General features: G+C 38.8%; 1 protein-coding gene across 2 annotated transcripts in view; it reads right to left on the bottom strand.

Annotated features, from left to right (window-relative positions):
* The window catches only part of ARHGAP21 (Rho GTPase activating protein 21), an 88,310-nt gene that overhangs the window by 33,581 nt on the left and 41,940 nt on the right, over positions 1 to 12,789 (bottom strand). For both annotated transcript variants that reach the window (XM_032180895.1, XM_032180896.1), the window contains exon 6: positions 10,305 to 10,359. In XM_032180895.1, the coding sequence (XP_032036786.1) occupies positions 10,305 to 10,359 (55 nt within the window). The remainder of the gene's footprint in view (positions 1 to 10,304; positions 10,360 to 12,789) is intronic.

The following is a 12,789-nucleotide window of genomic DNA, read 5'->3' as shown; positions in this document are numbered from 1 at the left end:
TTCAGAGGACAGCATTATTCTCACAGGGTCCAAAATAAAACCAGCCAGATTTCCACCCCCCCCCCCTTCTGCCCCAATAAAGAGCAAGTTTTCATGACTGCAGGTATATTTAAAATACAGTGTTAATAGAAATAAAAGGTTTCAGTGTTGGAAAGCATACTTCTTTCAATCTCATCCCACCCAATTTTCAAGGAATCGTTAAAACAAAGCTAAACTTTCTTCCAAGGAAGATAAAAGTTCATAAAGGGCTGTGATGTTTACATAAAGGGATATTTAACCCAAGTTTCAGAATCCTCAATAAGGACCAAAAGAGAAATTTTGCAGCTTTTAAAGAAATGCAGAACATCAGAAGTAACTTCTGTTCAAATACTACCAAGCTGAATGATGCACTATCAGCCTTTTTCTTACAAAACATTTTAACTGCTTTAATGAGAAAATGCTTTTTTTTTTTTTGTTAATTACTAGAAAGATGTAAGTACATCAAAATACTTCTTATCATTTGCACACTATTTAGATACTTAGCATATTTTGCAGCTATATGTATAGCTATACTACGCTAATTTAAGTGATTGCAATAGAAAACTTAGTACAAAAGAGTATTTGGGTATGACTTACATTTAAGCACTTAAAAAAAAAAGAAATCAAAAGAAAAACCCAACCAGCCTTCCAACTTGAAATACATGAATAAAATTCAATTCCTACAGGAGCTAAGTGCTCTGCAGGTAACCAGAAGTTCATCGTGATCCCAAAATTCAGTCTTGCAATGTTAAGCTCTTTCCCAGCTTCTCAAAAACCACCATAAAACAAGCACACAGAAAACCTGAAATTATGGCAAGCTTCCTACACAAATACAGTGATTTAGCGTGACACTATCAGCTCTGATGGAGAACAGCTCTGCAACCATTTCTAGAAGGAAATTGCTCTTACAGTACGAATTCAGTGTGCTTCCAGTTACTGGGTACAATTTCTCTGCCACCTTGCAATTTACTTTTGTTTGCACCAAGCTTGCAAACTCATAAGCCTAAGGATGAATTTCTTACTGTGAATTTGTATAGGCATAACCAGTTAAAACCCAAACGTGCTGAAGTAACACATTCATGCCTTACAATATGCAGAACAAATGACTTTAAGCAAATAAAACATTCCACGTAACATTTTATTAACCCACCCACCAAAAAAAAAATCAAGGGAAAGCTTTTGCTCATGTTCATGATTTCCCACTTGCTTTTATGCCACGTGGTGTCAGAATAACGATAGTCCCTGTCCAAGGATTCTTCCTCCTAGCAACAATCGTGGCAAATCCCTGGACTTTCAAGAGCTTGAGACAACCTTGTCCTATATCCCTTAGCCCAAACCCCAAAAAGCACGTAGCCACACGTTCAACAATAAAAGGATAAATAAACAGACTCATCTCAACAGAATTACTTGCAGACTTGGAGATAAGCATTTTGGTGAATCAGAAGCCAATGCAGCTTGGAAGGCTGAGCTTGGGGTGTTCTCCCTTCCCTCTGCAATCAGTTCTGCTTTACATTAAGGTTCTTTATTACTTCCTAAATTATTTTCCCAGTCCCAGTTTACTCACATTCAGCACAAACAGGAGCAGAACACCGGAAAAGGTTTTCAGCTGTCCGAAAATGAAACGTTTTCCACTTACAGCTATGTACTAGCAAAGGCTGTAGTACAGTACAGCTCAAGTGGTTTCACATCATTCTGACACCCAACACAACAGCCAGGTAACATTTAAATCAAAAAGCAGAAAATCATACACTCCGTAAGAGACTTTCTTGTAAATATAGCATAAGCTGGAGTTAGGGGGTGTGAAGAAAATTGTATTTTCTAACAGATACACTGTTAAAATACCAAAGTTTAAGTCTCTTCTCCTTTAGGTCAGTGTGCCTTCACACCACACCCCTCCAATTGCATTTGCTGCCAGAGCTTTAATATTAACCCTCACGTGCATTACTGGCTGTGTCAGTACAAAATCTGACAGTAAGCAAATGCTGCTTATGAAAACACGGCTATTTATTAAAAACCAACTAAACAAAAATATTTCAGTTTGCCAGTGAAATAGCCACGTTCCTCCATTAGCTCTGATGTAACTGGATGGTCTCAGGAAAAAAAATACATAATTGGTAAAGTTGAATGAAGCCAGGCCTGTCCTCAGCAGCAGCTGGGGCTTATGAAACTCTAGAATAGATTTCCTTACACAAGCTTTTATTTTTTCTTTTTTCCCCCCTTTCTTCTTATTTTTAATGCAGGTGCAATTTCATAGTAAGTACAAGCGCTCGAGAGCTGGCGAACTCCACAAAAACTGTACCAGAAACAAGAAAGAAGCGATCTTTTCTGCCCAGATTCGCCAGTATACTGAAAAACTCAATCACAAGGTTTGTACCTGACTAGAAATGAGGAGGAAAACAAAACAAAACAAAACAAAAAAACACAGAAGGAATGTGCTTTAAATGTGCTTTAAAGATGTGCTTTATTTGTCCTTCAGGCATTCTGAGTCATTCCCATCTAGATTTTTTTGTCCCCCAACTACCCGCAGCCAGAAAGATATCTGTTCAAATTTGGATCAGTTTTGAGCTATCAATGCACATTTTCAGTGGTCCAAAACTTTAAGGAAAGATTAAGATGTTAACTAAAACACAGGCAAGAAGGAACTAAATTAAGGACGAGTACAAGATGTAGTTCTCCTCTCTCCCTGTCGCAAAAAGATACATATAAAGTTATTAACAGCCCTCCTTTATTCTACTTTTAGCACTGTTAATAGAATATCCAGTGAAATCTTGTGGTAAATGAAACGACAGAGGGCTTTCTGAAACCCTAGGGCAGGTTTTAACAGATTCGTAGACTAGTAATATCTAAATGGTGACAATTAGGAGTATAAGAAATCAATCCAGATTCACTTCTGCTACTCTGGGAGGCAATTCCTATTAAGATTTTTTTTTCTTATTAATTATTTGAAATGAAACTGTTGGAGATGGGCTGAAGGTTAGGAAAGGTGGATTTCTGAGTAGGTAACTGGAGAGAGAAATGCCAGAGAATGAACCATGGGAAGTCAGGGTTTGTTGCATATACTGCATGTGTGTTGGTTTTCATTTATATAAACAGATGTGTATGCACACAGAAGAGACACATTTACACATATTTACATACATGCACAAATGTTTACATATTAAGAAGCACTAGATATAACATCAGCAAGCCAGGCTTGAAATAGCTTTCCAAATGTACAGCTCCAATTTATAAAATAGATCATATTAAAGATGCGATTTGTAAAGAGCAGTACTTTAAAGTGCCTGACACTGGAAAATTCAGTGCCTTGTAAGTTACACAAGGATCAATGAGCAACCATGCAGATTCCAGCATGAATGTATCTCAAAAGAAATGGTTCAAAAATCCTATATATTAAGGACACCCCAGCTCAAAGCCTATAGACAAGAGCTGAACTAAGGCTGAACTCTAACTGGGCTCAGCAATTTCAGGTTTCCCTCTATGGCGAGTGAGTTTACATCAGTCTTGTGTGTCATAAAGTTTTTCAATGACCGAAGGATGTTGTAACTTGACCATCCAGGAGGCTATAAACCAGCAATAGTTGTATTAAATGCACTCAAGAAATGGAGTTATTTGCAGTCCACCTGAACGTGTCATCCTGTGGGTATGAAATCAGTGATGCTAATGCATACGAGATGGATAATTTCTCTCAAAAAACATTTGCCAATGCTACACAATTTTATTTTTTTTTATAGACTGATCAAATTTGAAACACAAATTATAATACAGTAGTAATCCTCCTCCTCGTGGTCTCAGTACGGTCACACACCAGCTACAAGCTTTCTTTACACAAAACCTGTAGTGGAGAGACATGAAGGATTGCTGTTCAAAAGATGTCTGAGAACCACAGACTGACATTAATTATGAAACAGCTGAAATCTACAGCAAGAGAGGAATTCTCTGTGGGCCTTTTGGCAATAGGCAGGTATCCCAGTCTACTCTGAAATTTAGAATTTGGGCACTGTTGCCCTTTATGATTTTTTTTTCTTTAAAAGTAAAGGCTCTCAGTATTTCCACCTGAGCCCTTTTGCCATCTCCTTTTGGCAAGCTAAGGGACAAACTGCATTTACTTTCCAGCTGTCCACTTGTGCTTGATAAAAAACACCTCTCCGCTTTGTTTCCAAACTTTACTGTTCAAAAAGTGTATTAAGAGTTTCAGATTTTGGTATAATAGAACAGAACGACAACTTACATAAAATTTTCCAGTGTCTCGATTGACATTGTTTCGCGTGTGTTCAAAATGTGCACTTCTGGATCTATTACATAAAATGGAAACCGTTCAAAAAGCATCTTTCCAAAGACAAAACTGGCATCACACAACTGAGCTCCAGTCCTAATTAATTCAGTTCTTTCTGCACAAACGGAGAAATTTGTTCTGCAGTCTACAAAACTAACAAACCACCATTTGTTACGGCTTCTGACCCTCGCTTCCTATTGCTTTTCCCCTCCGACGCCCTTTCACTCGCAGCCTCCACCAAGCCATCTCCTCTCTGAAAAGGCAGTCCCAGCCCCAACACCTCCAACTCCTGATTTCCATCCAACAGCACTCCCAGCTGCCCTACAAACGGTGCAGAAGGTCCCCAGTCGTGCCATGTTCCTTGGCAGTAAGGCAGGTGTTTGTACAACAGGCTGATTTTGTCAGGGACAGGACAAACAGAGCAGCTAATTGGAGCCTTCAGCCTTGGAAAGAAAATGCTTCATCTCCCTAGCTGCTAATGACAAGGTTTCAACCCAGCGTTCTGGGCAATGAGTCCAGCATCAACAGGGCTGTAAGCAGGAGAAAGAACAGGGAGTGACAGCTACGAATATTGCTGTGATTATTTCATTCCCTTAACAATAAATCTAAAAGAAGGTAGCTCTGAACGTTTTCATTAAGATAGGCTCTGATACACCATGCTGGCTTCTCATCCTCTATTTTCTTCTCTTCGCTCAGTTCAGTGTTTTAACTAAGATGATGCCAATGCCAGCCTTCAGCACGGCCGCCTGGGGATGTGCACACCATCAGAGGAGCCAGAGACACCTCTCAGACTGCACAGCTGACTGGAAACAGCCTCTCTGACAGTTCAAGTGCTGCATTTTAGCAAGTAATGACAATCCTATGCAGTTGAGAAACTGAGTCATAGCTTCACAGGGAAACGTTGTAGAAAGAAGAGTGGCTACACATCAAATGCTTAACAAAAAATGAATGGAAATGGGGAAAAGTCTTCTATTTCAATATAAATACCAGAAGACCACATACATATGAGACGTAAGATCATATTACACCTTGATAGGCTTATAACTCAATGAAAATCCAGTATTCCCTCTTCACAAAAAAAGACACATTGCCTCTGTAAAGTCCATTTCTTTAGAGAATTACAGTTTTTTATCCCAAATCACTCTGAAGCTACATCTTACTGTCTAAATCTATGGGCTAAGAGATTAAAAGAGTTTATTTTACACTATAGGACAAGGTCTCAGATTAAAATACCTTACCTGTTACAAATATATTTAGTTATGAGCCCACTTGGGAAGAATCATTCTCTGGGGTGGTCACCAAGTTAAAAAACTTCTAAGTTTTAGTAAGTAAAAAATGGAATTCCTATTGTATGTTCATTGTCACTGCATTTAGATCTGTTTTTCATGTAATTGAAACCCCAGAACTAGAAGTTACAGCTCATGCTTATCTTAAAATATTTCCTGACTCCTTTTCCACTGCTAATTAACACAAACTTACTTCTGAGCACTTTTTTTGCTCCTTCCCTGTTATCATACCTGCTATTTCTGTATTTCCATCACCTTTGTGACCTGTATTTTCAGCCACTCTTTGTTTTGCCTACAAAGTTAAAGCATTTGCTCCTTCCTCTCACCTCTCCTTCCAGTGTGCTTATCAGTCCACCTGAGTTGCCCATGTACACTTACTGGAAACATTCAGGGAAACAAACAGAATGTAAAAGTTGAATGACCCAATACAAGCATTTTATTAGATATCCTGAACACCGTGTCTAAAACACCAGTGCTCTTCCTCCTCTCTCCTTCAGTTTTTTCATTCCAGAGTAGCCTGAAAGCCTGAAGGCACAGGTCTGGAAGCTCTGGATAACTAAGATGGTCCTCCTCACTATGTTTGCAAAGGGAATCTGCCAAATTCAGCTGCAAGGTTAGACATCTGTGCTCAAATTCAGAAACTCCTCAAGCCAAAAGTAAAGCCATGTGGAAATTATTTTATATATGTTTCTTTACACAGAATAAATCGAATCACTCAACTACTGATTGGAAGGGATTCCTGGAGATCACGCAGTTCAATCCACCATTCAAAGCTGAACTACCACCAACACCCTCGTCAGCCAGTGCTTTGTCTAGCTGTGTCTCAAACTTCCACAGATGGCGATGCCATCTGCACTGATTCCAGTGCTATACGACCCTCTCAGAAAAAAAAAAGAAAAAAAAAAAAGAAGCACGAAGTGCTACTATATCACACTTCCTGATGCCTAATTTGAACCTTCCAAGTGACTGCTTATGGCTGTCCTCTACTGTGAACAGTTTGTCTCCATCCTTCTAATTGTGGACTGCTGTTACTTCACCCTTTAGCCACCCCTTTACCAGACTAAATCGGAGCTCCTGAACCTCTCTTCGTAAGGCTGCATGTTCCAGGAGCCTGACCATGCCTCTAGCTCTCTTCTGGACCTTTTCCAGCTTCTTCCCATCCTTCTCAAAGTACGCATAAAATTCCAGGTACAGCCTCATCAGCGTGTCAGGTGGGGTGTACCAGCTTCCTCTGCCTGCTGGCTGAGCTGCACACGAGCACAGCAGGGACTCACAGACCGTGGTGCCCACTGCAACCCCTGCCTTGTTTTCAGCAGGACTCTTACTCAGCCGGTCGCCTCCACAATGATGCACGGTGCTTGTTATGCCTGACTTGCAGAGTTTTCATGTTCCTCGTTTCATATCACGAGCTATCTGCTGGTCCAGTTCTCAGGAACACCTAAGTCCATCCACACTGAGGCTTCGTCATTCATCCTGTCAGCTTCTGCCTTCTGCATCACACACACAGCTACCTCTTTGTATCAGCTACCTCTTAAGCTAAGCACTCTTAGCTAAGCACTCTTCCAGCCCCTCCTGTCCAGTCACTGGACCTACATTTCCCCTGAAATTCCCACAACTAGAATATTTGCAAAACACTGTCTGGTTACCCTTTATATACCCTGCTTCATTAAGCCCCAGCTGGCCTTTGTCCTCAGATATCTCCACAAAGTTTTTACACTCCTCCTTTGTTCCTTCCTTCTTTTTCAAGTATGCTCCCTTTTCTCCCCTTTAGTTCATAAGGGGCAATTTGTTTAGATAAGCAGTCTTCTATTGAAATTCCTGAATTTCCAACACAAGATGGCTCTTTCCCTGGGATCTCAGGTCTTCTTTAGAAGTCCTTGAAATGCAAAAGAATTCCTAGGAAAATATGCATTTTAAATATATCACTGAATTTTAATTATTTTTTTTTCCATGTGGCAAATAAACCTTTACCAATATTCTAAAGCAAGAAAAATCCAATTCAAGATATAAGTATTCCACTTCAGGTTGCTTATTTTAAACTTATTAAAGGTTTACATGATCAAAATATAAAATTAAGTGTTTCAAAGTTATCAAAAAAAGATCATTTTAAGTAAAATTATCTCAAATTTGGGAAGGAGCATGAAAAAAAAAAAATTAGTTGTCAAGCCTAATTTTTTGCCATGGCCATATTCCTTCCACCATTCCACAAATGACATTTCCAAGATCAGGTCAATGAATGAATGTGACTTTGACACTGACTTCACTGATGACAAGATTTCACTTGCAACTCCCCTCCACATAAGAACTGTGCACATGCCACAGAGGGCAGTGAGATCTGGACTGGAGCACTTCATTGTTAATATTGATGAATGGATTTGAAGCCCCCTTTTCAGGAAATTCAATACCTCAACAGGTTCAGACATACACAGACATTTCTGAAAACTAAATTCAAGGTTTATAAATAGTGACCTAAAAGCAGGAACAAGCAACTGTGTTCTTTATGTAGCCAACCTAGCAGTAAGTCATTAACACACCAAGCAGACTGCTGAGTACTACAAAACCTACCACACCCAGCATCATTCCTGAATATAATGAAACTATTTCATCCTCATTGTGCAGATAAATCTTTCTTTAGCCCCTACTACATTACCCATTAGTGCAGAATTTTTCTATTTTTACCTAATACCTGTATTTGTTATCAAGTTTGCAGTTACAACATTTGAAGATATGTACTGCAAAATTTATGACACCTGTCAAAACCAAAATTAAATTCCTTAAAATACTGTAACAACTTTTAGAACGTACTTCAGTGATGAGTGTGTTTTGATTCCTGCATTAATAAGGGTATTGTACTTTGCCAGTTATCATTCATTCTGAGCTTACACTGACAGGACGTTACCGCTTATATAAGCTGTACTTCATTCAGGAATAAGAATTTGCTGAGTCAGTTTATATTTTGTTTAGACATATGATTCACAAAAAAGCTAACACAATGTTAATAAAAAAAAGATTAAAACAGAAAAATAAAACAAAAACAAAAAAACAAACAAACAAACAAAAAAAACGGTTTCTCAGCTGAAATGAAGAAATTACTTTGTCACAGACAACGAAAGGAGTAACGTTCCATGCTGTTACTCTGAAAATTCACTGCACTTTAAGTGTGAGCGTTCAGCTTTGAGCAAATTTCTTCACCAAGTCTTATCATTAGAACAGTAGATTTCAGCTTCCGAAGGCTGAAGATTAATTATCACATTCTGCAGAGGAATTACATGCATTTTTTATTTGACTGAAGTTCCAGTGGTGCACGTCTCAAAAGAATGCTGACTTATTTTAGATGTGATTAAATTTCTCCCCCTCTGCGATGTTGTAAAAAGGAGAAAATCGTAGGATTCTCTTGTATGATGCCATTCATTTCTATCACCTGTATCTTCAGATGTTGCAGCTGTTAAAGACCAACACCTCAATAAAACATACACTCAAATAGAGATGATGACTTCTAGAAATACTCTGTCATCATACCTTCTGACTGCAGAGCAAACTGCAGCTATCAGAAGTCTTTTCCGCTAGGCCTGAGCACACTCAATGCTCAGTCTTGCAGAACACAGACAACATCTGTCTCTTCATGGCCTTCCTCTAGCAGATGCTCTGCAGAAGTGACAGTCCTCAAGGCAGGCCCACTTTTATCCAAACAAATGCATCATAGCCAACAGGAGCTTAAATTCCTCTCTGTCATATTATAATCATGTATTGACACAACATAAAAGCAGACCAACAGCAGTCAGAAGAAACTCAAACTGCATGAAGTTTAACAAGGCCAAGTGCCAGGTCCTGCACCTGGGGCGCAATAACCCCAAGCAGAGCTACAGGCTGGGAGAGGAATGGTTGGAAAGCTGCCAGGCAGAGAAGGACCTGGGAGTGATGGTGGATAGTCGGCTGAATATGAGCCAGCAGTGTGCTCAGGTGGCCAAGAAGGCCAACGGCATCCTGGCTTGTATCAGGAACAGTGTGACCAGCAGGGCTAGGGAGGTGATCGTCCCCCTGTACTCAGCTCTGGTGAGGCCGCACCTCGAGTACTGTGTTCAGTTTTGGGCCCCTCGCTACAAGAAGGACATCGAGGTGCTTGAGCGGGTGCAGAGAAGGGCGACGAAGCTGGTGAGGGGCCTGGAGAACAAGTCCTACGAGGAGCGGCTGAGGGAGCTGGGCTTGTTCAGCCTGGAGAAGAGGAGGCTCAGGGGCAACCTTATCGCTCTCTACAGGTACCTCAAGGGAGGCTGTAGCGAGGTGGGGGTTGGTCTATTCTCCCACGTGCCTGGTGACAGGACGAGGGGGAATGGGCTTAAGTTGAGCCAGGGGAGTTTTAGGTTGGATGTTAGGAAGAACTTCTTCACTGAAAGGGTTGTGAGGCACTGGAACAGGCTGCCCAGGGAAGTGGTGGAGTCACCATCCCTGGAAGTCTTCAAAAGACGTTTAGATGTAGAGCTTAGGGATATGGTTTAGTGGAGGGCTGTTAGCGTTAGGTTGGAGGTTGGACTCGATGACCTTGAGGTCTCTTCCAACCTAGGAAATTCTGTGATTCTGTGAAGTTACAGAGGCAACACAAAGCATCAGAACACTTTTGTACAATGACAATTCCACCTCAAACTAATCCTCTTTTCACAGTCAGATAAGGACGCTAGAATAAAAAAATATAAATCACAACTCTTCATAAAAAAGCTTCATAAACATACCAACTGAAGGATGTCCTCGTCTTTTGGCATAACACTAAGTTCCAATACGCTGTCACTGAAACAGAAAAAAAACACACCACATATCAACTTTTGTAATGTGAAATTATTTTTTTTTTTCCAAAAAGATGATAGAATAACTTCCACCAGAGTCTTAGCAGCAAAAATGTTTTAATATACTAGCTTTACGGATAAGGCAATGTACTTTGTCAATTTTATTTCATTATTTATCATTAAGAGTCCTAAGATACATTAGATGTTTGGAGCTTCTCTGACAGAACAAGGTAACAAATCTTTAAACACAAGTAAAATTTCCCTTTATCTTCCACTTCAAATTAAAGTCCATTAGCACTCTTCAGAATTGCTGGGGATAGTCCAAAATACCCAAATAAAACAGCCATCAATTTTTCAGATGTAAACTGGCTGACTGAATTTGTCAGTCTGAATTGCTGAAACCAAAGGCAGCACGTTACTTGAAGCGATAAAGATCCTGCCATCTGTACAGGTCAACCAACATAACTCAAGTACATCCAAAATCAGGACATGGAATATAAGATTCACTGGTTATCCAAAATTCAAATACTGCAAAACAATGCACAGCTAGTGCATATTAGAAAAAACTATTTTCACAAGCAAGTATATACTTGTAACAGTAATACAAAACAGCTGAGTTGTTTTTCATTTCATCTGAGATAATTTAGCACTGTTCACATTCATTACATGTGAACTGGACCAGGTACAGAGAAGGGCTATGGAAGATTGCTTGTACAGACTATTTTAACTAGACTTGCAAACCAGCAAATTGAGAGATTACACCTGTTATTAAGGAATCTCACACTTCAAAATATCACAGGGAAGAATATTTAAAGAAACTGACCAACACAAGTACCAAAGAACAAAACCAAACTGGACGGATCTAACTAGGACTGAGCTTATTTGTACCAGGCAGTACAATTCACTGCTGAGAAAACACAGAAGTAGCACAGAGACTGGCCACCAACTTCAGAGTACATAAAAAAAAAAAATCTATGAAAGGACTGAGAAAGATCTCAATTTCTTATTCCTGCAGAACGGAAAGTCTTGTCTCAAAAGATGTAATGTACAATTTATTCTGCTTTCAGATGTGAAAAATGTTTCTATTTTGTGGTTCCTTTTCCATTTGTTACTGGCCACAGACACAAGGCTGCATTCCAAAACTGCAGAGTACGGGTGTTAGCTTTCACAATATTCCTAAACCATTATTAATCTTGGGAGAAAAAAAAGTGTTCTCCAAATGGCATAGATTAATTTAGCTTTAAAGCCAAAAGTCGTTAGAAACAGGTTTACGTTTGTCTTTTAAATCTATGCACAGCTAGGAAAAATAAGTCTTCCAAAATGCTTTTTCAGTTTTTCAGAATACTGAATTTTAAGACATACAAAAACGATGACTTTTACCTTTTGTGTATTTACAAAACCATTTTCCATTTTGACTGAATGCATAAACAGCACAACTACTGCCAAAGAATCATTTAAAGTAGTGTCCATCAGGAGGGACTTCTGCCTAAATTCCTCAGTATGGGTATTAAACTACTCACCAGCCATAAAAAAATAAAAATATGAAAGAGATACCCTAGTTTTGGGTATTTCCAGTGAAGTATTCAATACAGTGAAGTATACACATGGGTAGCACATGCGTTTTGTTTAGTCATAATAATGCATATTAGGCAGCTTATAGTTTGATATAATCGATGCTTATTTGCAGGATAAACTTTGAAAATTAAGAACTTCTATAGCATTGCTCATCTTCTGATCCTTTATATATAAATGAAAGTTTCCCACTTATATTTCAACACAGAACACACTATTGTTTTACAGAAGTATAGTGTGCTTTTTAAATACACATTTCTCTCACTTTTTTTTTTATTAAATCCATTTACACAATTTAACACCTTCTTTAGTAGCCATTCAGAAGAGGAAAGTTGTTCAGGAACAACACTTTGTACATCATACAAACAGCTCCTCAATTACTCTACTCCTGTTTGCCTGCAGAACATTCTGGAGACAATTTGGATCTTCCTACTTAGTATTTTTCAGACAGCTCAAAAGAAGTGGAATAGACTTAATCATTCTAAATCCCTAAGTTCCAAAATCAAAGTAACAAAAAAAAAAAAAGCAGTTGGGAATCAGGTTTAAAAAAAAAAAAACAAAACACCAAAGAACAATAAATAATTTATGGAGTTTACATTAGTAATCAGCACGTCTCCAAGCTGATTATGTAAACAGATGAGAATAAATTCTTAATGGACCAAACTAACAACCAAATGTAAAGAGTAGGAAATGTAGATTTAAAAATAATCTTAGAACTAATCTTGCAGGAAATGGTTATTTCTGGAAACTCTTTTGAGGTGTGCCATTCATTATCCAGAGGAAATAATCAGTGTAAGCTTAAATTTATTATCTCCAACCAGAGGAAAATAGATAATGTCCTACACAGCTTGAAAATAAAGCT

Source organism: Aythya fuligula, chromosome 2 (genome assembly GCF_009819795.1).
Source record: "Aythya fuligula isolate bAytFul2 chromosome 2, bAytFul2.pri, whole genome shotgun sequence".
In the NCBI taxonomy this organism is placed as follows: domain Eukaryota; kingdom Metazoa; phylum Chordata; class Aves; order Anseriformes; family Anatidae; genus Aythya; species Aythya fuligula.
This window is presented reverse-complemented; position numbering and strand designations above follow the sequence as displayed.